Below are 25,349 nucleotides of genomic sequence, written 5' to 3'. Positions count from 1 at the left end.
ATATGAATTCATTTATAGCAGCATTATTCATAATTCATAAATTCATACTTGAATAAGAGCCCAAATGTCTATCAACTGATGAACAGAGAAATAAAATGTGATACAGCTATACAAGGGAATACTACTCAGCAATAAAAAGGAACAGAGGACCAATACATGCTACAACACGGATGAATCTCAAGAACATCATGCTAAATGAAAGAAACCAGACTCAAAAGCTACACGCTGAATGGTTCCATGTACATGACATTTTGAAATCAGATGGGTGGTTATCTGGGGCCAGGAGTGAGGGAGAGGGTTGACTGCAGTTAGGCACAAGGGAATTTGGGGGCGGTGCTGGAAATACCTTGGGTGTGGTGGTGCTTACACAACTGTACACAACAGCTAAAGTCAGGTGTTCAGATAGGTGAACTTTGTTGTATGCGACTTATGCCTTTTTTTTTTTTTTTTAGATTTTATTTATTTATTTGGTAGAGAGAGACACAGCGAGAGAGGGAACACAAGCAGGGGGAGTGGGAGAGGGAGAAGCAGGCTTCCTGCGGAGCAGGGAGCCCGATGCGGGGCTCGATCCCAGGACCCTGGGATCACGACCTGAGCCGAAGGCAGACGCTTAACGACTGAGCCACCCAGGCGCCCCGTGACTTATGCCTTAATAAAGCTGTTACCAAATTTTAAAACATATGGACAGCAAATGACTTTATGCTTATCTCTTGAGATGGGATTTGGGTGCTTTTTATTTTCTTCTCGTTGCGCATCTAAATGTGAAATTTCCACAATGATTATGGAGTGTTTGTGTCGAGAGAGAAAAAACCGACAATAAAATGCCATAAACATAAATAATTGGGTTATTCCACAAGGAACCTATTGTTGATTCAACATTGTTTGCTTGTAATGAAGCCCATTTAGGTTACCTCCTTCTCATCTATCTTTCCTCAGTGGCACTTCTCAGGGGTGAGCTGAGGAAACGGATGCAAAAAGGTACAGAGCTTAATAGCAATGCTTTGTCCACCCAGCTCTTAGTTTGGCTCTCACCTGGGTTTCTGGATGAATACGCAGTAGACTAATGATAGGGGGCTCTCGTCCTCCTTTGCCAGCTCAGCCCTCCATTCCAACCCAAATCAACTCATGCGTCTTCCAGGCCCCAAGAGAAGGTCCTCAGCATAGAGCCGGGCAGATTGTGGTTTGTGGGGTCCAGGCCGGGCACCCGCCTCCAGCTCACGTTGGTCTGTTGAGTGCCGCATGGCCTTGGTGAAGTCAAGAGGCCATTCATCAGTGGAGACCCCCGCTTAGAATGACCGCTCATGCTGCACGTGGCAGGATGGGACACAGAGTCCCTCCAAGAGTCCTCCGAGGTGGGGGTGCTCAGTGTCAACAGGTCTCTGGCCCTTTTCACCCATCACACATCCAATTCGTCTTCAGACTTTCCGCCTGTGAAAGGGCAGTCACCTTAGGAGACCCAACCAGCCTGTAGGCGAAGGACGGCACATCAGGAGAAGTCTGCGTTGCTTACTGTGTGCCTTGGGATAGCCGGGCAAGGCTCCTGACAGGGTCCAGGTGTTGCGACAGAGGATTCCAGTGAGGATAATAAAGCTACAGTTATAAAAATAACTTCATATCATCCCATGGAGGGATCATACAATTTTCTAGCCACTCTAGTGAAGAAGTAAAGCCCAGCGGAAGCTCAGAACAGTGGGGTCGGCACAGGGAAGTGAGAGGAATCACAGCGTTCCTTGACCTCGGCTTCGTCACCCATCAGTGCCGAGTTTGGAGAGATCCTGAGTTTCTAACCTGGGGTCTCTGTCCTTAGGGCCACACAGGCATTATTTTTAGGAACTACTTCCAATATCTTAAAACTCCACACATTATATTCACAATAATCAACATAAGGATACAACCCAAATGTCCACCAATGGATGAATGGCTAAACCAAATGTGACATATAAATACAACGTAATATTATTCACCCTTAAATAGAAGGAAAGCCTGGCATATGCTACAGTACAGATGAACCATGAACACATTCTGCTCAGTGAAATAAGCCAGACACGAAAGAACAAATACTGTTTGATTCCACTTGTGTGAGCTACCTAGAGTAGTCAAGTTCATTGACACAGAAAGGAGAATGGTGGTTACCAGAAGCCTGGAGGAATGGGGAGTTAGTGTTCAGTGGGTATACAGTTGCAGTGTGGGATGTTAAAAAAAATTCTGGAAATCTACAGTGGTGATAGTTACACACCAGTGTGAATGTATTTATGGCCACTGAACCGTACACTTAGAAATGTTAGCAATGGTGAGTTTTATGTTGTGTATATTTTAAAACATGCACAAAAAACAAACATTCTACACATACCCGCAAGGCCTCACCCCTTCATGAAAGCATAAAGTCATGCTTGTTACCATTCAGATCAAATCTCCGAATGGGCAGGCATAGCCTTTGATTGATTTTTAAAAAGAAAAATAACAGCAAAATATATGAATTATGACCTAGTACAGCTTTTTTGGCAGGCCCAATCTTTCAAAGCATGGCACCTTTCGGGGGAAATAAAACAAAGGGGCCTTGGTGGAAAGGTTGGCTGGGGTGAGCACTCTGGTCTCCCCCCCCCCCACTATAAAGGCTGTGACTTTGTGGTTGGGAAGCCACGCTAAGGGAGAAACACACACCGGAGGAGAGACCAGACGGTGTCTCTGGACAGATCCCTCCCACCCCGCCACAGGGACAAGCATTGGGGTTTGAGATGGCCCTTTCTCTGGCCAATTTTTAGAGCCTGGAGACAGAGTTCTTCACAAACCCTCTGGCCTATGTGACACTTAACACAGAGCACCAGAAATGGGGCCCATAGGTGCACTAGCTAATGGGGGACAGGATGGCATACCTCTCCGGAGACCCTCCTTCATCACCCCCAGATACCAGCACCAGGCTCTCGGGCTCAGCACATGGGGTATGGCTGTTGTGCCCAGAACAGCTCAGTCTGGATATTACAAGAGTAGACACAAGAGACTCCCATTTCCCAGACTGACAGCTTGAAGGGATCCTAGCTCATGAGTGTTCTGGTTCACTGTCAGGCAGAAAACCTTTGTAGGAACTTCGGTTTGCTCCCCATTATGCCCAGTCCACTTCCCTGAGGGGCAGGATGCAGTGTGGGAAGAAACCATCAGAAGACAAATTCTAATCCAAACCCTGCCCCTCTGTGGCCTGTGACCTTGGCCCCTTGCAGGCTCCGTTACTCAGTTTGTGGGACAGAAACAACCTCGTTCGCATGGATCTGATGAGACAGTGTCTGGGGACGTTCTCGGAGCATGTGCTGTACAACCATTCAGGAAGTTTCATCTGCTCCTAATTCCAGTACTTTAAAGTGGAGTAAAACAGGGTTAAGTCATTGTGTGTCCCTTATAGAAACCATCAAGCCTCAGAGCTGCGTCGTCTGGCCTGACCCCTGGAAATAGTCATTTGCTATGCACAGAACATTCTAGCAACATTGTGTTTTCTATAGAGAGGAGGGGGGAAATGTCCAGTGAACTTCAGATTATCGGGGCCATGCAGGGATCACTGAGGCAATCCCATTTCCTCCCACCTCACAGAGAGAAGCCTCATTTCTTCAAGGTGATGCAGGTGTACTGGGTGATAGCTAGAGAAAACCAAGGGCCTCCTGGTTCTCCACCCCTTTTCAGAGGACAGGAGCGATCTGTACCAGGGAGGGGTTTCGAGGTTGGCCTCCAGGAGGCCCCCAGGGCACCTGAGCTCTGATTGGCCTACCCCCCTTCCCAGGCCTGCGGGAACAGGGATGCGAGGCCTTGGGAAGGCTTTGTGCTCCCAGCTCCAGGGGGCTGATGTATTTCCAGAGGCGGAAGGTACGTACTGTGCTTTCCTTTCCTCCTGTTCTGGAATAAATAAACGGACGCCTCCACATGGCCTGACCGCCGCCTGTGGCCTAGTAAGTTCTCGCCTGGGCCTGGGTGAGGGCAGTGGGCCCTATGAGGAGAGGAGGGAGGACAGCACCCTTTCTTCTTTCCTCGGGGCTCGGACCCAAAGGGCAAGACCCAGAGCGTCTGCAACGGACACTCCCTGTGCAGCTGCTCGGACGTCGTGATGTCCCGTTGTAGGACCCTGGGAAGAAGAGAATGGCCCAGAACCCCTCTTGGAACAAACCTACAGGGCGTTGGCAGGAGGGGCCCAGCGTGTTCTCCCAGGAGAGGGTGAAGCAGAAGGGACTCGGGTAATACAGAAGGGACTCCAGGACACGAACACAAAGCGTCACACGGACGGAACAGCTTTGCTTGTTGCTCCTTCCCAGCGGCGTCGCTAGGATTTACCCAGTTCCCTGGGCCCCGCCTTAACCGGCCCTTCCGGAGACAGCCGGAGCTGTCCCTGACCCTGGCGTCAGGCTTCCGGGCGATGTCCAGCTGAGAGGCCAGGCGGGTCACACCTCCTCTCCGTCCGCATCTGCAGAAGGGGAGACAAAGAGCACCTACTCCCAAAGCGTTGTGAGGATTCAGCCAGACGGTCCGTGCGGGGTCGGCCACACGAGGAAGGGTTTGGGGGCAAGTCGGCCGCCCCTCTGAGGGGGAAGAGAGTAGAGGGCCTCCCCTCTACTGGGGGGCCACCGCCCTGTAGCGGGGAGGGAGGCATGTGGCACGGCCTTCTCCCACCACACCTGGCTGCTAACCCGTCCCGGCGACCCACGTCCCGTCGGGCCCCCACCCCCACCCCACCCCCAGCGTCCCCCCCGGGGTCAAGGGCCCGCCCTCCCCGTCCCACTCAGCTACCCCACGCCGGTATGGTGAGGGGCAGGGGGCCGCAGCCGGGACCCTCCCCGGCCAAGCCGTGGTGGGCCACCCGGGCCCCGCGCAGCGGAAGGCGGCCGGGCCGGGGCGCCCCGCTGCTCTGGCCGGACTCGGAGGGCAGGCCCGAGTCGCTGGGCTGCCCCTCCACGGAGACCGGGGCGCGCAGGAGCCCGCCGGGCGGCTCGGAGTAGGCCTCCCGGGGCCCGGCCCAGCGCGGCGGGCAGAGCGGCGCGCGGAAGGCGGCCTGGAAGCCGCGGCGGAAGTTCTCGTTGAAGTAGCCGTAGATGATGGGGTTAGCGCTGCTGTTGCAGAAGGCCAGCCAGTGCGCGAGCGGGAAGGCGTAGACGGTGACCAGCCGCAGCTGCGGCTCGCTGAGCTGGCCGTAGTCAGTGAGCAGCAGCAGCGCCCAGAGCGGCAGCCAGGACAGCGTGAAGACCAGCGCCACCATGACCAGCATGTGCACCACTCGGGCCCGCCGCCGCGCCCCCGGCCGGCCCTCCGGCGCCGCGTCCCCGCCGGCCCGCGCGGGCCCCGAGGCCTTGCGGAGCTTGCGGGCGATGCGCGCGTACATGAGCACGATGAGCGCCAGCGGCGCCAGGTAGATGTGCGAGAAGAGCACGGTGGTGTAGACTCTGCGCATGCCCCTCTCGGGCCAGGCCTCCCAGCACGAGTAGAGCGGGTAGGAGCGGTTGCGGGCGTCCACCATGAAGTGGTGCTCCTCGCGCGTGACGGTCAGCGTGACGGCCGAGGGGCACATGATGAGCAGGGCCAGGGCCCAGATGACCGCGATGGTGACCAGCGCCTTGCGCAGGGTCAGCTTCTCGCGGAAAGGGTGCACGATGCAGCGGAACCTGAGGCCGGGGGAGGAAAGAGAAGCGGGCTCGGCCCCGGCCCCGGGGGTCCCTGTCCCCGGGGAGGAGAGCTACCCCTAGGTGGGGGCTGGCGGGGTGTGGGCACCGTGGGCACCTTCCAAGAGCAGCACAGGCGGTTTAGGGTCGCCCGCAAGCAAATCGGTTCTCACCTGCGAGGGCGTCAGTAGCCGAGGAACAAAGGCAAAACCGGGAGGGGGTGTGTGGGGAGAGGAACTGCGGGCAGCGTGGGAAACGTTCGTGTCTGGGCACTTCGGGGGCGTAAACTGATTAGCCGGCAGCTAGCAAAGGGATCAGTCTGCACATTCTGTCCTGGAGTAGGCTGATTAGGAAGGTGTATCAAAGAACATTTTTAGCTGTTTAGGGATTCTCCAGAAAACCCTGGGAGTTCAGGGGCAGACTCGACGTGACAGGCTGCCCCTATGTCATCTTGGCCAGCATCCTTGCCTGCCCGCCATGCTCTGGGGGAGAGTGCCCAAATGAGCCCTTAGTGCAAAAGCTCACTGAGGTGGAGGGGAAGAGGACCTATCGCATGCATTTGGGTTAGTTTTACTGTGTGCAAAGCTTCCTTGGCCCCTGGCTCCATTCCATCTGCCAACTCATGCTTTTATCAGAGAATCTGATGGAATCTGAGGCTGAAAGAGATCTGAAGTAGCTTGAGGTAGGGTGGAGATGGAGAGCTGGTAAGGCCTGGGCTGCCAGAGAACAGCAAGGAGGCTGCAGGCGGGGGTTGGGTGGAGTGGGGAAGGGGGTGGGTAGTGAAGGAGCAGGGCCACACTCTGACCGCCACCCCCCACCCCCCAAACTGGCTTTCCTTGCTCAGACTCATGGATAGCAGGATTCCTACTGGTCAGGAAACAAGGGCTGCCCTCAAGCTCCCATAGAACCCAGGAATCCCTAGTGAACCTTCACAGGAGCTGCCTCCAGGCCTTCTAGCCGAAGGTCGTGGTATTCTCTGCAGGTCCCCCAAGTGTAGAGGGCAGCCAGCCCCACAGCCCTTCCCTTCATGGCTCACGATTCAGCCCCAGCCTTCTGGTCAGTGCAACAGTGGTGATGGCGGCTCTTCCTAGTGCCGAGCCCCTGTCGGCCAAGGAGAACCCAGCCAGCAGCCCTCTCACCTTTCCACGGCAATGGCCACCAGTGTGAACACGGAAGCCGACACGGACATGCCCTGCACCAAGCCGCTCATCTTGCACGTGGCATTGTCAAAGGGCCACCCTGCAATGACAGAGTCCCCCACAGAATGAGTGCCTCGTCCACGAAGAGCCGGAGACCTTGGGCCGTTTAGGCCAGTCCCCTCTGTGGCTCGGATCTTTCCTCCATGTCCTGCTAGGTGGTCATCCTCTGCTTACACACTTCCAGAAATGACGAACTGACCAGTCTACACCACTGGGGTCAGTTCTCACCGTTAGAGAGACAGTCTTTATATTGGCCAAGGATTTCTCTCCAGGACCTTTGTATCCAGCCAGGTCGGCCTGGCTTTCTGCTCCCATAGCCCTGCCTCAAGTTCTAGGCCAACAGTTCTCAACTGGCCCCTCACTAGAATCACCTGAGGGCTTTGAAAAGAGCCAGTGACCTGAGCCATGCCAGATCGATTACAATCAGCATCTCTGCGGGTGGGACCAGACATCAGTACTTTTCAGATCTACCCAGGGGATCTGAGTGGCAGCCAGAGCTGAGAACCACTGGGACAGAGCGAGCCTGACTCCCAGGTCGGGGAGACACAAGCAGCCCTAGCCCCTCCCGTGTCTCGCTCCGATTCCCAGGCTTCTGCTCTGTCCGGAGGCCGGGGCCCCACTTGGCCTCAGGCCTGGTAGCTGGATCCACATCTTGGTTCCTCGAGGCCATGCGCTGGTCACTGACTGGTGTCTCTGCCCCTCTAGGTCTGGGGGGCCCATCTGTTCTCGTCTGTTGTACCTGGCCTCAGGAGCCCTCTCCCAGGGCTGGGCCCCCTCTTCCCCAGCAGGCACCCCCAGTTACCTTTCTGCCTGCACGCTTACTGAGTGCCAGGCACTGTCTCGTTCCATCCTCCCAACAACCCTAATGTGATCTCCTGTTCCCAGATGAGAAAGCTGAGGGGAGATGAGTTGGTTTCCAGTCTCTTTGCCCCTAAATCACAATGGGTGAGTGTGAGAGTTTGGTGTGGGTGCTGGGGAGTTTAAACATCATGGAAAGCCAACATCACCATGGCAAGCAGCCTGATTCTGTTTTGGAAAACTGGGTATGTGCCAATTCCCTGATTCGGCAAGTCCTCTCCCAAGTTCATGTCCCAGAGACATTGCCCCATAGTCCAGTTGTTTGTAGTGCTGGAGAATGGGAGGCAGTGGTGTGCTGGTAAATCAGCTCTTAAAAAAAAAATTTAAAATTAAAAAAACCCTCTGATTTATAGCATTTGCCAAGTCCAATATCTCCCCATATGGCAACGTTCCTACTACCGCCATGACGTCACTGACACAGGCAGGCTGAGCTCTAGCACACCACTGTGTAGAGGCCGCCTGCATGTCCATCCCTGGGGGACCAGAGGGTAAAGTGTGGTGGACGCACCCTGAGGAGCAGAGAGGCAGCACTTAGCGGCCTCAGGTGAGATTTACGCAGGGCGACGTAAATAGAAGCCTCAGTGACAAAGGTCAGGGTCCCAGGGTCCTGGGATCGAGCCCCGCATCGGGCTCCCTGCTCAGTGGGGAGCCTGCTTCTCCCTCTCCCACTCCCCCTGCTTGTGTTCCCTCTCTCGCTGTGTTTCTCTCTGTCAAATAAATAAATAAAATCTTAAAAAAAATAATAAAAAAAAAGAATAGCCAGGAAAACCAACAGATCCACAAGAAAAGCCAGGAAAACCCCGGCCCAGAAAAACAAGGGAGTGTTTGGGGAGGGGATGACATTGTTCTTTAGCTTGATTGTGGTGGTAGCTCCATGACTTGTGTGTGTTCCTCAACATCTGTGGAAGGGTACACTAAAAAAAGGATTTTTGTGCATATTAAATTGTACCTGGCCAAACATATTTAAATGTAAAACATGTTACATATTTGCAATGCACATTTTGTAAGAAGGCATACAAGTAAAAAGACACACGCTATGTTTAGTAGAATGTTTGCCTATTGGGTGGGGAAGGGACTGTGTAGTGGGGTAGGGCTACAGAAGGGAAGGAATAAAAAATAAATGGGGGTCTTTGCAACACAGTGAAGTCACATAGCACCAGGAGCAGCAGATGTAAATAATTCAACCCTCTGCACCTTCATTCAAAAAAAAAAAAAAAGAAAGAAAGAAAGAAAAGAGAAAAGGAAAAGAAAGCTGAATGAAGGTTTGTTCTATTGCAGAAGATTCTGTTAAAAACAACCTAGATACCCATCAGAAAGAGACTGGCTAAATAAATTATAGTACATCCATATAATGGAATGCTAAGCAGTTGCAAAAAAGAATGAAGAAAGCTCCTATTTATTAATATGAAATAACTCCGTGTAAATTAATTTTAACGAATCCTACTTACGTTATACACCCTATATTTTTAAGCCAAAAAAGAAAGTAAAGATGCAGAACTGACTGCTTGGAAAGTCAGCATGTCCTTAATTTGCTTGTTCTTGCATAAAAATACTTTTGGAATGAGACACTAGAAATTGGCAATATTGATTTCCTCCCAGGAGAGAAGCTGGGAGGCCAGAGGACAGGGATGGAAGGGACATTTTTCACTGGAAACCTTTTGGTAGTTTTCGATGATTGCCATGTGAATGTGTTATTCCAACCATTTTTTAAACTTAGGCACGTGAAAAGGGCTGGCAGACACCACCTTAACCAACTAGTGACTTTGCCATGTCAGTGTTAACCGGCGCACGTGTATGCGCGTGCTGCTAGGTGTGTGCCCTTCTGCGTGCGTGCATGTGCGTGCGTGCGTATGTGTGGGTCTAGGTGTGCTGGAAAGGAGAAGGGTGAGCAGTTTATGTCCAGCAGCCCTGGCGGAACCTGAGATCCAGCTGTGAGTGAAGGTCCCACCAGACAGAGCCAGGGCAGCCGAGGGAAAGCTGACCGTCCCGGCCCTACTTCCTGGGTCCTGCAACTTATAGAAACACCCGTCCGCCATTTGTGGGATGAACAGGCAGGAATGTGGAGGTCAGGTGGTCTCGTTCCACTTCCCTTCTACCAAGTCACTGCTAAATGGCCAGCCAGTCCCTACTTAGACACTCCTGGTGACAGGGAGCTCACTACCTGTAGGACAGAACTCTCTCTGGTTGGAGAACAACTCAGATAAGTGGATTATTAGGTCCACGTTCAGAGGAAACCTATGGGTTCTAGCTCTGCCCAGGGGAGCTACCCAGGAGAGCAAGACTGAATGGTGTAGTGGTTAGAAATCTGGGTGTGAGGACATGGGACTTGACACTTTAGCTGTGTAACTACAGACCTGTCCCTCATCACTCTGAGCATCGGTTTCCCCAACCCCCCAAATCAGGATAATAATAACAACGCATAATTCATTGGATTGTTGTAAGGATTGGGTAAGTTAATGCAGGAAGAGTAAGTCATACAATGCCTGGAAGGAAGAGAATAATTAATTCATTGTTTCTATTATTTCTGACCTAATCCCTCAGCCACAAGACTGTCTGGAGAGTTTGAGACAATGGCATCTTGGCCAAGAGACCAGGCCAGCAATGATTTCGGGGGCGTGGGGGTGGGGACTCCCACTGCCTCCATTGCCTCCACTCACCAGTGATGAGGTTGTCCATGAGAGTGGTGGGCATGCAGAAGATGCCCACCAGCAGGTCGCTGACGGCCAGGTTGAGGATGAACATGTTGGTGACAGTGCGCATGTGCCGGTTCTTGAGCACGGTGAAGCAGACCAGGGCATTGCCCACCATGCAGAGGAGGAAGATGAGCACGTAGGCCACAATGAACATGGCTGCCACTGGGGAGGAGTGCTGGTAGTAGGAGGAGAAGGTGAGGTTTACAGCTGGAGTGGCCTTGGCATGACTCCCATTCAGACTTGGGGGCCAGCTGCTGTTAGGAGGCTGGGAGGGCTCCCCTAGAAGCAAAAGAGGATGCAGGTCAGGATTCTAGGCAAAGAAGAGATGACTGAATTCTTGCCACCGGTGAGACCCTTCTGTGCTCCAAATCTTGACCATGCCCTAGCACCCCGATCAGGTGCTCAACTCCAGTGACAATTGGATGCACTTTCAACCCACACAGCATGCAAACCTTGATCTCATACCTTCATCTCGTCTCATCTGGAACTCATTTCCCAGTGTTGGCTCTTCTCCATTCGCATACAGCCCATCCCCGTGCCCCATCTGGACTCCATCCTTCCGAGCCCTGCTGTCTGCCCCAGAGGCTGACCTTTAAGGACTCCATCGGCCAGGTTCCCTTGCCCTCTGGTTTCTGACCAGGTTTAGCCCATGGAAAGCACTGAAGGAGATTGAAGGACTGGAGAAGACAGATGTCAGGGTATTCATCTCCCAACTCCCTCCCTGCCTGGCCCAGTTCTGCCTGTGGGGCTGTCTTTACGGATACAGCTCCTGGTAGGTGACCCTATTCCATGACTCTAGCTCTTTGGGGGGCCAGAGTGACACCGTGTTCTCTCCTTGCCCCAACAGCTTCCTGTGATTGCCAGTCCCATGGCTTATCCATCCCTTGCTGGTTCTCACCCACCCCTCTCCCCTGTAAAGTCCCTCTATTAAACTCTTCAGATAAATGCTTTCTGAGTGCACCACCTGTTTTCTCCTGAAATAGTCTCCTGACTCTTATACCCTCAAAATGCTCATTGTCCCTCCTCATCTCCTCCACAGAACTTTAGCTGGAAAAGGCAAGAAGACAATAGAGGAAGGGACAATTGAAGAGGACTCTGAACCAGGGTGAGGAGCAAAGGCACACATTAAATTTACCAGAAGACCATCCAAAGCCAAGGCTACCATGCATCCATCACTCTCTCCCATCATGATGTCAGCTGCTTCATTTGCCCAGCATTTAACAAAGCACTTGCACATGCATTATTTTATCTAACCCTCCCAATTACCCCTTGAGGCAAACATGTTAGGTATGATCCCTGTTTGAAATGCGAGAACTGGGATCAGAGGGGTTCTGTGACATTCTCCAGGTGGCTCGGGGGTATGCCGCAGAGGTGGTCCTGCTCTGTGTGTCTCTGAATCAGAGCCCAGCTTTAGCGTGTGCTTTCCCAGCCACCTGTGGGAAGGAGCAGTTCCATGTCCAGGCACAGCTCCTCTGGGAAGCCATTAGATATGGTGACTCATGATGTTGTCTCATAAACTCTCCTCCTACCTTCCGCTGGGACTGGATATGGCCTGTTCCAGGCAATGAAGAGTCTTTGGGGAGTCTTCTGTCGCATCCAGAGCTCAGCTACTAGCCTGGAGACCCACCAGAGGTTTGGGATCTGGAGGCTAGAGACGCTCTGGGGCCAAGGAGCTGGCATGACCAGGGCTGGAGGGCCCAGCAGGAGCGGCAGGGGCACTGGGGGCAGGCGGAGGGCCTGCTGGTAGAGGTGGAGACGCTGGGTGTTCTGGTTGAGAGAAAGTGACAGCCGCCTGCTTAGACGCTCCCAGGCATCCAGTTGCCCCCAAACATCTGTACTATGGAAGATGTCAAACATGCACTAGACAGAACGGTATCGTGGACATGTACAAGAGTATGCAGCTTAATGAACTATTACAAGAGAGAAGAGCACAAAGACCTCCCATGCATACAGCCTCCACCTTCAACAATGATCAACCTAAGGCTAACCTGGTTTCACCCATACCCCCACCTCTCTTTGGAATAGCACATCACTTCCTTTCATTCATAAACATTTCAGTTCGGATGGCTAAAAGATAGGACTAAAAAACCCCTCACGTAACCACAGTATCAGTATTACACCTAACAAAATTGACAATTATGTGTAATATTACCAATTACCCAGCATCTGCATTCAAATTCCCTGATCGTTAGATAATTTTTTAAAAGGTTGTTTGTTTATTTATTTATAGTAATCTCCATACCCAACGTGGGGCTCGAACTCATGACCCTGAAATCAAGAGTCCCATGCTCCTCTGATGGAGCCGATCCCATTAGCTGTTCACCAATGCTTTGGGCAGCAGCCCCTAAGGATTACTGCCTAGACCCCTCATTGTCTTCCAAATACAATCAACTCTGTCCTCGGCCTCCCAAGTGCCCTGTGCTCTGATTCCTGCTACCATCTCTGACCTCACCCCCTGCCACATGCCCGTTTGCCCATTCCACTCTGGACAACTTGCACTGGCTCCTGCTTTCTCCAACCCCAAGGATTTTACCTCTTTCTTTCTTTTCTTTCTCTTTCTTTCTTTCTTTCTTTCTTTCTTTCTTTCTTTCTTTCTTTCTTTCTTTCTTTCTTTCTTTCTTTCTTTCTTTTTCTTTCTTTCTTTCTTTCTTTCTTTCTTTCTTTCTTTCCTTTCTTTCTTTCTTCCTTCCTTCCTTCCTTCCTTCCTTCCTTCCTTCCTTTCTTTCTTTCTTTCTTTTTCTTTCTTTTCTTTCTTTCTTTCTTTCTTTCTTTTTTAAGATTTTCTTTATTTATTTGACAGAGAGAGACACAGTGAGAGCTAGGAGACACAAGCAGGGGGAGTGGGAGAGGGAGAAGCAGGCTTCCCGCTGAGCAGAAAGCCCGATAAAGAGCTCCATCCCAGGACCCTGGGATCATGACCTGAGCTGAAGGCAGACGCTTAACGACTGAGCCACCCAGAGGCCTGATTTTACCCCTTTCTATGGCTCCTGTCTCCTCCTCCCCTTTGGCCCTCAGCTTAGAGTAGTAGGCTGTCTTCTCAGAAAGAAGTCTGACCTAGTAGCTCTATTTTGAGTAGGTGCCCTCCTATTTATTATCTCTCACAGCATCTTCTTTCTTTTCCTCCATCTGTCAATATTTTATTTGTTTTCAGGTTGGTTGGGTTTTCTTCCCCACGCTTGAAAGGCAGGTCCTGAAGAGCAGTTGGCAGCCAAATCCCCAGCGTCTCATCAGTGCCAGCCCATAGTCAATGGTTCAATAAATGGTTGGTGGATGGATAAATATTTGTGTGAAGGGAAAAAGGAAGGAGAGGTGGATTCTGACACCAGGGGACAGGGTGACATTGCTGGTGTTGGAAGGCCTTCACAAGCTCCTCTGGAAGGAACCCCACCCCAGGGTCTGTTGGGAGCCTCCCCCGGCAGCTCGCCCCTCCTGAGCCCCAGATCAGCTCTGAATCAGTCCCCATGACTCAAAGAAATCTGTGGGTGTGCATGGGTAGAGGAAATTGCCACAACCTAACCGGCCAGACTCCAGTCTGTCTGTCCTTGCCCTTCACTTGGCCTCAGAGAACTGCTTAGTGAGCTCATATTCAGCAGTCTGTCCTGAGAAGTGCCCAGGTGTGACACTGCCCATCTCTAGACCCTCCGCTAGGCTGGGTGTCTGTCCCCACCCTCAGTGCTGATTCTAGCACTGCAGAATGTTCCTTTCTCGGGGAGGATTCCTGGCAACTCCCCTGGGTTGGGGTGAATTGAGTTGAGAGCAGGCAGGCCTCCCCGCCCCCCCCCCCCCCCCAGCTGAGCCATACCAGCAGCCAGAGACCTCACTAACACCACGGACCTGTTCTTTCTGGACAAATGCCCTTGTGGATACAGTAAAGCCTGTGGAAATCTTATCCACTGAACCCAATTAAGTCATTCCCCTACTCTGGGAGCTTCCTGGAGGCCTCAGGATATAATCATGGTTGCCTCCAAGGTATTCTGATGAACTCAGAGAGCAAGCAAGCCCTGGGCCACGGAAAGCCCAGGGCCAGAGAGAAGATAGGGGTACACTGTTTCTCAGTGTGAGGTCCTGCCCAGCAGCATCAGCATTACAAACTTGTCAGAAATGCACATTCTCAGGACTCACCTCTGATCTAGGGAACCGGAACCCCAGCTATTTTAACACATCCTCCAGGTGATTCTGATGGCACACTCCAGTCTGAGAACCTCAGATTTAAAGGGCTTGGACCAAAGGCTCTGGAAATAGCGGACACACACAGACTGGGAAGTCCCAGCCCTCCTTCCTGCCTCCTCCCTGGTGACTTCAGGCAACAGACTGAGTATCGGTGTCCCCTCAAAATTCACAAATTGAAATCTAGTCTCCAGTGGGATGGTATTTGGAGATGGGGCCTTTGGGGCGAGATTAGATTCCACTGGCGAGCTCTCATGAACGGAATTAGTGCCTTTATGAAAGAGACCCCAGTGAGCTCCCTCGTCCCCTTCCACATGCGGGGACACAGCCGAAAGAGGGCTTTTGTGTGAACCAGGAAGTGGGGCCTCACCAGACGGCAAATCTGCGCCTTGATCGGAGACCTCCCAGCCTCCGGAACTGTGAGAAATAGGTTTCTGTTGTTTCTAAGCCCCCCGCCCCCACCACCATGGTGTTTTGTCATAGCAGACCCAGAGGACTGAAACACCACCTCATCTTAAAAGTGGAAACACGCAATTCCTGGCTAGGACCTAGCATAAGGCATGTCCCCTCTCTGGAGACCAGAGTTTTCACTGGTAAGATGGGGATAAGCTCACACGGACCTAAAGGAGGTGCGGTGAGAGCCAAGGAGATAATGGGCGAGAGGACCTTGGTGCACCATGCGCCTTAGCTCCTAACCAGTGGTACTGACAGTGTTAACGGCACAGAGGATGTGAGGGTGAGATCTTTATGATGTTCTTGGTCTGGGCCTCCCCACCAAGGCTGAAAGACGTGTGAGAGAGAGAACAATACCAAAATGAACGCCCTGAGCACCGAACCAGGCTGGGTATTTGTTTCCCTGAGTTCACGGTAATTCCCACTACTAAAGTCATCGTTGTCGCCACCTGCTGGTCCATCCTGGTACCACGGGGAGCTTCGCCCCCGACTAGAGACCCGGGGTCACCTTTCAACAGCCACGTCCTGAGAGCCTCCTGGGGGAACTCAACCTGGGCGGACAGGCGCTAGGGACCTGCTGAAGAATACAACACAAAACAGCACAAATGGCTGATAAACACACAAGACAAAAAGTTTAAATTCGTTTGTGATCAAAGAAATGCAATTTTAAAGAACAACCTTTTCATCAATTAGGTTGGCAGATAAGAAAAGTGTTCAGCGATGGCCAGGGTGTGGCTGTGCCGTGGGGAGGGATGGAGGAGGGGGAGGGGAGGCCACAAAGCAGCTCAACCCTCACAACTGGGGCATATCCATCCAGCACCCTGACAAGGGACCTGCTCCAGGATCCAGCCGTTCCACCTCTAGGGACTTATCCTAGGCGACAAAAGATCTAATGGTGTGGGAGGAAATACTGACCATGGGTTGTAATAGTTACAAAATAGTATATATTATAAATCTGCATTCTATATAAAAGGGTGTGTGTGTGTGTGTGTGTGTGTGTGCGTGTGTGTGTGTGTGTGTGTGAACAAATGACTCCAAAAATAGTATTTATCCACAGGGATGTTTCAAGTGATTTTTATTTTCCTGTCCACTAACTTGCATTTTGGCCTTTCTAATCAGAAGGAAGCTCTGATAAATGTGATTTTTAAACTGACTACATCAGTGGTTCTGAACTCTGATTCAAATCAAAATCACCTGGCTTTTAACAATACAGCACTCCCTCCAAATGAATCAGAGTCCCTGGGGGTCCAGGCACTGGGATTTTTCTTAAAAGCTCCCCTGGTGATTTTCAAGTGTAGCAGATTTGAGAACCACTGAATTTCCAAGTCCCTGTCTCCAAGGCACTTAACAGTCAGTGCCTCACGTTGTAGGAGTCACCAAACTCTGAGACCCTGATGCATTTGAATTCATTTCACAGATGCTTTCCTAGAGCTTTGTCCCGATATACCAAGAAATGATCCCTGTCCAGAAAGAATTCACAGTCTGAAAGCTTCGGATCCTCTCTCAAAAAGTGCTCTTGGTTATTCACACACTTCTAAGGGAATGGCGGGCATTTGGGGTTGTGGCTCACCTTGCACCCATTACCCCTCCTGGCCTTGGGGAGTAAGCCCTCTCTGTGGGCCCTTTAGAGAGACTATCAGTCAGGAGTCTGCACTGGCCCCTGACCAAAGGATAGCCAATCAGACCTCTTTTGCTTCGGATTTGACTCTGGGTCTCGATAACACAGCTTTTCCTTCCGTTGGATGACCTGCCCATACTCTTCCAATAAATTCCCATTGTTGGTTAAGTTAGCCAGAAACAGTTTCTGAGGCTTGTAGCCTATCGTCTTGGCTAATACAAGGGATCAAAGCTGGTCATTCTTGGGCCTCCTCGGAATCTGTGGAGGAGTCCAGGTTCAAAACCCCAGGGACCGTTGGAAGGGGTATGGATGGGTAGGGAGAGAGCCCCAAGATTCCTGCTCCCCGGATTAGATATCAGCCCTCCCTATGCTTCCTCTAACAGGCCATGTGATCTTCCCTGGAACCTTTGCTGGTGCAGGCAGGAAAGGACACTGACCTAGGAGTCAGAAAACATGGCCTTGAGAGTTGACCCAGTGGTGGTCACTCCAAAACTTGCATATAAGAGGGGCTGGTGGGGGGTAACTTGGTTTGAAGGAAAAGCTTAGCTTAGGAACTTGTCTTAAAGTTGCTTTTGCACAGTTTTTACAGGGAGGTATATTTAGTCTGGGGTGGTTTGGGGACTGCTGATGGGGGAGCTTGATCCTGCATGCCACCCCTCGGTATTCCTCTGCGAACTGGGGAGATCCCCTTCACCTCCCTGTGTTCTCGGCTTTCAAAGGTAGGTGGCCTGGGCTTCTTACATCTCCTCACCTCAAGGGGTTGTTACCAGGCTCAGTAAAATATCAGAGTAAATTATAAAAGGCCTCATCGACCTAAAGGCTGTATCTTGACTGTATTAGCCATCTGCCAGGCAGCTGCAGGGGACCAAGGGGTGACAGTGAGGTTCCAGTTCATTTGGGTTTGTCCCTAAGGAAACCAGCCTGGACAAGCCCTGTGTTGGAGCCCCACAGGTGAGTGAAAAGTGGGTGTGTAGAGAGGTCACTGCTGAGGAGGGAGGTGTCCTGAGACCAGCAACCTCACTTCTCTCCCGCCTGGCAGCTGAGCTAAAACCCACCCCGTCCCAGGCACCCACCACAGCAACACAGATCTTGCAAGCCAGCCCCTGTTGGTGAGTAGGAGTCGGTGGGTCTCCCAAGAATCCTTCAAGTTGACAAAGGTCAAGGCCGATGGCTGAAGAGCTCCTGCAGCAGTCAATGGGAGCCAAACTAGCCTCTTTCTGCACTTTCCCTTCTACTCTAAACCCCTTTCATTTTTCCTCACTTCCTCCTGGAGCTCTCTGGGTTTTCTCTGTTTTACTCATCAAAACCTGGATTCGGGAAAGAAGGTTCTGAGGTTCTGATGCAAATTGTTTACCTCTCAGTAAAAATTGAAGTTACTTATCTGCTCTTTACTTACATCTTAAGCCTATACTCTCAGCACATTTAGAGGAATTCCAGACCTTAGAAAAATAAGGGTAGAGGAGGGGCCTGGGTGGTTCAGTCAGTTAAGCGTCTGCCCTCAGCTCAGGATCCCGGTCCCAGGGTCCTGGGATCGAGCCCCACGTTGGGCTCCCTGCTCAGCGGGAGTCTGCTTCCCCCCTCCCTCTGCCTCTCCCCCTGCTTGTGCTCGCTTGCATTCTCTCTCTCTCTCTCTGTCAAATAAATAAATAAATAAATAAATAAAATCTTTAAAAATTAAAAAAAAAGGAAAAAGAAGGGTAGAAGAGATTTAAGGGGAGAGCAGAAAGGGAAGGACTTTCCTCGCTCCTGCTCTAGGTAAGGCCAAGCATATGCCCAGGAACATCCTTTCTGGGTTCTATGATTGCTTCCTCAGTGTCTGCCTGTAGAACTGGTCACGTTCAGTTTCGTACTTCAGCTATTTATAGAAATGTTTTTTCTTCCACTAAGCTGGAAATGCCTTACGGGCAGAAACTATGACTCTTTCATCTCAGAATAATCCCCAGTATCTGGCACAGGGCATAGAACATGTAGACAATTAATAAGTGGTGGCAATTAATATAGCTCCTGAGGCTATGAATTTTCTTCTAAGCACTGCTTTAGCTGTATTCCAAAAGCTCTGATATATACTGTTTTCATTATTGGGGTGTCTGAGTGGCTCAGTCGGTTGAGCATCTGACTTTGGCTCAGGTCATGATCTCATGAGTTCCGCACCGGGCTCCCTGCTCCATGGAGAGTCCACTTGTCCCTCTCCCCCTGCTCATGCTCTCTCTCTCTCTCCCACTCTCCTTCTCTCTCAAGTAGATAAATAAAATCTTAAAAAAATAAATACTTTTTAGACAGCATCAAGCTATCTCTGACAAGGAAAGGAGAATTATTCATTTCACAAATAGGAAATCAAAGCTCAAGAGCGGAGATATGCTCTTAGAACACAGGAGACCCTTGGCTCCAGGATTCAGGGTCCATCAAGTAAACCGGGTGAGCTAGTCTGAGTTTGAGCCCCCGCTCTGGTTCTGCCACCTCCAATCATTCTCTCATCCTCTCTTGGTATCATGGGATCATCTAATAAAATCTCCAGTGTCCCTTTGCAGCTACTGAGGATCCTTGATTTGAGGGGTCCCTGCCTTCCCGAGGCTCCAGCTGCAAAGCTGATGCCATGAATACTGCCTGGGTCATCTGAAACCTTTCCTGGAGAAGGAGGCACAGTGGCCAGAGGCAGAGCCAGGCTACCTTGGGCTCAACCGAGAAGTAATGGAAGTGCATGCCTAACTCCTTTGGGATCGATCCATTCTTCCCCCACCCAATACTTCCCAACCAGGCATCACTGCCTGGACCCTCAGCATCCCTGTCCCAAGCTACTTATGCACTCTCTCCCCCCAATTCCTAGCATGATCTACTTTCAGGAAAGATTCTGATGAATTTGTTCACACAGATAGGAAATGACTCATAACAGCTTAAAGTGTAGTGTCTCTTTCTGGTGTTTGCATTTCAAAGGGAGCCAAATCTTAAATCAGAAAGAAAAACAAAGCTCCAGTGGTGTAATTTCAGTTATTAAAGAGAGAGTAGCAAAAGGTTTTTGAGAAGGAGAGACTGAATTGAATTCTTTCCTATTTGTATCTTCAGTCAATCTGGTAGAAATTAGCGGTGTTGTCAGTTCCACTCTCTGTGCCTCAGTTTCCTCATTTCTAAAACCACGGTTGAGCACCTGCTTACCCAGGCCTCTCCTGGCTCTAATAACGTGGGGTCTTTGCAATGGAATGGCCACCCAAGGATCGGAGCAGAAATACTTACTGTAAATATTGCCTCAACTCACTGCCAGAAGCAGGACAGACTGCCATCAGACAGACAGATCATGGCTCCAGTGAGAACCAGACAAGCATCTGCCTGGTCTCTGCTTCCCCAGCAGCAGCTGAGACCCCTCCCACTCCCCACTCCTCGTGAGATAGGAAGGTGCTCTAGACGGTCCTCAGGACATAGCTGGGTAGCTGGACTCCATGTGGGTTGCAGCCCTAAGTGTCCCCAGAATCTGGGTCATTTGCACAGAAGCCAGCAGACCTGCTCTAGTTCAAGCCAGGACGAGCTGCACCTCCTAAGCCCCATTTTAACATCTGTTAGATGGAGGTGATGCTGTCTCCCTGCCCACTTCCCAGTCTGGATGAGCAGCTCCAAGGCGGTGAAGTGCTTTGCCCAAAATAACGGGCACAATGCCTCGGGCAGCATCTCCTGGGGCATGGAAAAGCAGGACCCACCTGGACCTCCAAGATGCTTCTGTGTCCTGCACTGGAGGGAGACCGGCTGGCTTGCTCCTCTCCTTCTCCTCTCGCCGGTGACCTTCTTCCCCTGCCTGGGCCGCTGCCCCACAGCATACCCACCTCCAGCCAGTGCGAGCCCGCGTCCTCCCAGTCTCAGAGCTGGGCCTCCCTCAGCCACAGAGCTCCCGGGCCAGGCAGCAGCAGCTAGGGAGGCTGCCCGGGGCTCCTTAGGGGCCGCTAGACTGGGGTGGGGCTGGAAGTGGGGGTGGAGAGTAGATCTGATTTGCTGTGCTCTGCTGACTTAGAGCCTGGCGAACCACGGCCAAGGCCAGTGGGAAGTCCGATGGGGGTTGCTGCCTGGCTGGCCCTGCCAACTCTGCAGGAAGCTCAGCAGACTACAGCGTCCACCTGCAGGTATTGGGAGAAGGCTTTTGGCCCCCAGAGATCCCTCCAGGCCATATTTTTGGTCCAGCCACCCAAGAATTCCCCCTTCAGGCCCCTGCCAGTCCCCCTTGTCCAAGCTGGATAATGAGATCTGGTGAGGAGATAGCTTCTAGGCCAGCTCTGAGTGCTGGAAAGTTCTTCCTGACAGTTGAGTTGCATCGTCTTAGTGTAACTTGCCCCCACCTGTCCTAGCTCTGCTCCCTGGAGCCACATAGAACAAGAGTGAGCCCCCGGCCCCAGGATCGTCCCCTTCTCCCCACCTTTGTCCCACCCGAACAAACAGGGGCTCTTCAGCAAAAGGGGTTCTAGGCTCACCTCGCCGTCAGTCTGCTTTCATCCGCCCAGGATTTTACCTCAGGAATACAAGCCAGAGCTCCCTCCTTGTAAATGTAGGCAATTGACTGGTGGGACCGAAATTAAGGACTCTGCATTCACTTACATTTACATTTCATTTTCTTGGTTTTGATCTGAATGTTGAGACAGCCTCAAATCTTGAATCTGTTGCCATGTGGGTGTTGGGGCTCTTATCCAGAGATCTGATAAGCCTGCCTTTTATTTTCCCTCTGCGTTACTTAATGTCAGGTCAAGGCTGGAGCCCGAGGGACCTCTAGGTTGCACTGAAGCCTCTAATGAAAGCCCTGTTGTCAGTCCTCCAGCGCCTTCCCACATCTTGCCATCACTTTCCGGGGCTCTCACAAAAGATCTTTGCTGTGTCCTGCTGAAATCCTGCAGTTCGTCTCTGTTCCTCTCAGAAACCCAGTCTGAAAGAGGAAATTTGTTGAGTTTGGTCCGACTTGCTTTTAGTGAACACTGCTACTGGGTCCTCACGTGCGCTATGTTCTTTTCTTTCTTTTTGAAAAAAAAAAATTGTTTTTATAAAAAACGATGTGCTCCTTATAAAACAGTTCTGAGCACCACGAAAGAAGGGAATGAACATCGCTGAAATCTCACACGCAGGGTGACTCCCACGGCCAATGTGTTTGTGATGCCTCTTGCCATATCCCCTCGGCCTGAAGATCCCAGCCGTGGTGGACTGTTCCTTGCACTTCCTGTGCCCTGCCAAGCCTGCACTCAGGTGTCTCTCTGCTCTGCTTTCTTTGAAGCCAAGAACAGGAACCTTCTAGGAGTGCAGGAGGGGCAACCCTCAACCAGTGGAGAGTAGCAAGCAGCAGGCACTCCCCTCTGGTGTGGGGCAAAACTTGGGTGCTTTTTGCATGATCCCCAGAGGGTCCCGAGAGGGATAGAGCCCTCAGGTGCCCGTGGCTAAGCCCCAGTTCATTCCTGCACCCATTTTTCTTCCTCTCCCACCTCACTCTCTTGACCTCAGCTTTCAGGCATCAAACTCCTCGGACCCGAGCCCTTGTTTTAGGGTACACTTTCAGAAGCAGGGGAAGCCACACGAAGATATCTCTTCGCATATATTTTACATATATATCCTATAATAAGCCTATGTGATTTTGCATAAAGGGGATCATACTACACATGTGTTCTAAAACCTGCTTTTAAAAAAATCACTCACAGTAGGCAGGGACCATATTTCCGGGCCCGTAAATAAAATCCTAAAAGCAGTTCCTACTGTCTCCATAGTATGTCATTGCAGATGTGTTTCATCATTTAATTTACTTAATTATGGACATGTTGATGGTTTCCAGTTTTGCACCGAGCTGAAGATGCTCATGCACATCCCTTTGCAAGTGTACAGGATGGCATCCTTTGACAAAATTCCGAGACGTTGGATGGCTTTATTATCTCCTAAGTATTCACTACGTGTTTGATGATTTATTCTGGAATCTTAATAGAGGCCAATATGAATCTTAGCAACTTGGTGATTTTTTTTCCTGTTTTAAATCTATCTTTACTTCCTTTTTGAACATCAGGACATTTGCCCATCTTTCATTTTCTGGTTTCCCTTCATTCTTTGTCATTTCCTTTAAGGCCGTGATTATATCTGCAAGACCTCCCCATCCCTGGGATGTCATTTGTCTGGGTGCCTTCTTCCCATCACCTATCTTGGGTTTCAATTTCCTCCTTATGCTCTTTACTCCATCGTTTGGAGTAAAATTGCCTGTGCCCTGCTCTGCCTGCCCTCCCTTGCGTGTTAAGGTTACACCACATATCCCAAGCCCTGAGCAGAGTCTGTCGTGTAGGCCTTCCTTAGACTTTGAAAGCTCTTTGCTCTTTTTTAATTTCCCCTGGCTTCTGTTCACTCGGGCTTTGGTGTTTTGCTAACACTATTCCTACAGATCCTGCCAGTCTTCCAGATTCATCTTGGGTTATGCATTCTTGTTTGCATCTTTGTGTGCGTGCACTTTTCAAACCCGGCAAGTGCGGCCACGCAAGGGGTTCTGTGAAACTCTCTTTTCTTTCTCGCCAGCAGTATTTGCATGTACTCCTTGAAATTTCAGGGTTTTATTATCTCCTGAAGCGCCTCTCTTACACATCTTGTGTTCTTTTACCCTCACACGCCACCCTGTGAATCCAGCTAAATGTAAATTTCTCCATTCGACAGATGGGTAACCAGCGGCACAGAGAGGTTTTGACACGACCCCAAAGACACCCAGCAAGCCAGCCGACCAGGCCTTAGTCTTCCAGTTTCTTAGCCTAAATATGGTTTCCCTTGCCCACCTTGGCTGAGATGGGGGTCTGGACCCGACTTGGTAAGGTTGGAGCAAGCAGCCTTATGTCTGAGACTTATACCTTAGAGTCCTGGAGGTCAGGTCCATAAATCCACCTTTCCCCCAGGGAGAATAATTCTCTCTGCACAGAAGAAATCTTGTCTAGAATTCCATCTCCCCCAGTACCTCCCACTCCCAGCAGGCAAAGTCGGTGGGTGACGATTCCACTGAAGCCAATAGCCGAACTCACCTGGTTTCAAATGATCCCCTGCCCAGGCAGGAGGCAGCCTGCGATGCCCACAGGGACGTAGAAGCACCTGTCTCTCTGTCTGTCTGTCTCTCCGTCTCTGTCTCTGGCACACTCATATACACCACACACAGTACAGAGCACTCTAAGTCTTTCTACCTCTCTCAGTGTCTCTCTGTCCCCCCCCCCCACACACACACTGTCACAGTGTCTGGCTCTGGACAGCCCTCAGTGATCAGGTACCCCAGCCCCTTTGCTCTCCCTTGGCTCACGGCTCCTGAGTCAGTACCCGACCCACACCCACTCTCAGTCCACCCTCAACCCCAGCTCCAGGCTCACTCACCCTCCATGCTGCCCACTCCCGCCGGCTCTGGGGTTGGGCACAGCGGGCCCCTCCGCCCTGGCAGGCGGCGGGGGTCTCCGGGCGCTGGGGTGGCCTGCCCGCGCCCCTACCTCTGCGCTCCAGGGATCGAGTCCGGGGCCGGGCGGAAGCGGGCGGGACGGGGACGGGGGCGTGCGCCCGCAGGGCCCAGCCCTTCGCGGGGTCTCGCTCCCCCTCGGGGCCCAGAGTCAGTCCCGAGGCGGCCCGGCTCCCGCGCAGCGCCGCCGCCTGCCCGGCTCTGAGGCCGCCGGCCCGCTGCCCCGCGCCTCCTCCCGCGGCAGCGAGGGAGGGGGGCTCGCGCCGCGCCGTCGCCACGGCAACCGGCACGCCCGTGCCCGCCGCAGCGCCCCCTGCCCGATGCGCCTCTCTCCGCAGGGACCGACCGAGCGCCCCTCCAAAGGAGGGGACACACCCCACTGCCCACTGCAGCCCTGGCAGCGATGTCCACTAACTCTGTACCTCTCTCCCCGTGCCCCACGTCCCAGCCTCTGTCCCCGCTCCTCCTCCTCGTCCCACCCCAGCCTGACCCCCCAGCCACGCACCCCGGTGTCCAGGACCCTACGGCCCTCCTGAGAAGGAAATGGGAGGCAGCTGTGAATACCCAGGAGCTCCAAAGGAGGGAAGTGGGGGCTCCCCATCAGCTCTGAGCTCTGCGAGGGATGTGGGGACACTGTCCCGTCGATGACCACTGACATTGCAAGCAGCGGGTCCAGGCGTTCAGCGCTTTTCCCCTTGGGCAAGTTTCTAAGACTGCACCTGAGTCTCAGTTTCTGCGTTTGTAAAATGGTTTCCCCGCGAATAAATGAGATGTCAAAGCGTCTGCCCAGCACATAGTAGATGCCCAACAAATGGTCCCTTGAGCTGGATGGGAGTCCCCCACCCCCAGGCCCCGTCAAGCCCCCAACAACCACCACCATAGACTTTTGTCACATGAATGAAGATCCTAGGTTCCAGGCAGATGAAAGAGAGTGACTGGCCCATTCCTTCCTTTATTGGGGGTGGGGTTTTTTATATCCAGAGTCGAGGAAAAGGTTGGAATCCAGCTTCTCCCTAGTCTCCCTCTAGCTGCTCGTCTGCCCCCAGTGGCTGGCAGGGTCTCAGAGCTGGAAGACCTTAGCAGCCACGGAGTCTAACCCCGCCTTGGGGCAGGGGTCTGGATCCTAATGCCCAGCAGTGGGTATTTCTGCCTCACATCACCCTCTCTTTGCCCAGGATAGCCCAGAGAGGGCAGAAGGGACGGAGAGCTCCCTGTCAAGTCTGCCCTTCTGCAGGCCAAACATCTGATTTTCTTTGGGCTTTTTTTCTTCCTGTGGCTTGCCTCAAGATTATCTGTAAAATGGAACTAATAACAGTG

At 51.9% G+C, this 25,349-nt stretch overlaps 1 protein-coding gene across 1 annotated transcript; it reads right to left on the bottom strand.

The window, feature by feature from the left end:
- Positions 1-1,123: 1,123 nt before the first annotated feature.
- NPFFR1 (neuropeptide FF receptor 1) lies at positions 1,124-24,690 on the bottom strand. Its single transcript, XM_088019887.1, has 7 exons — positions 24,597-24,690; positions 23,957-24,387; positions 10,345-10,690; positions 6,770-6,869; positions 4,770-5,633; positions 4,312-4,441; positions 1,124-1,225 (listed from the first exon to the last, which is right to left on the bottom strand). Exons 1-7 carry the CDS (start codon positions 24,688-24,690, stop codon positions 1,124-1,126), a joined length of 2,067 nt encoding a protein of 688 aa, XP_087876013.1.
- Between the last annotated feature and the right edge of the window lie 659 nt (positions 24,691-25,349).

The sequence above is a fragment of the Eumetopias jubatus genome, unplaced genomic scaffold (assembly GCF_037043125.1).
Source record: "Eumetopias jubatus isolate StellerSeaLion01/CBP00866 unplaced genomic scaffold, mEumJub1_p1.0 scaffold_17, whole genome shotgun sequence".
Taxonomy (NCBI): domain Eukaryota; kingdom Metazoa; phylum Chordata; class Mammalia; order Carnivora; family Otariidae; genus Eumetopias; species Eumetopias jubatus.
This window is presented reverse-complemented; position numbering and strand designations above follow the sequence as displayed.

Excerpts from the sequence above, each read along its gene's own strand:
- NPFFR1 (XM_088019887.1), bottom strand. The coding sequence starts at position 24,690 with ATGTCAGTGGTCATCGACGGGACAGTGTCCCCACATCCCTCGCAGAGC. Across the intron at positions 24,388-24,596 it reads CCCTCCTTTGGAGCTCCTGG|GGGCGCTCGGTCGGTCCCTG; the intron begins GTATTCACAGCT and ends CCTCCTTTGGAG. Across the intron at positions 6,870-10,344 it reads CATGGACAACCTCATCACTG|GGTGGCCCTTTGACAATGCC; the intron begins GTGAGTGGAGGC and ends CTGTCATTGCAG.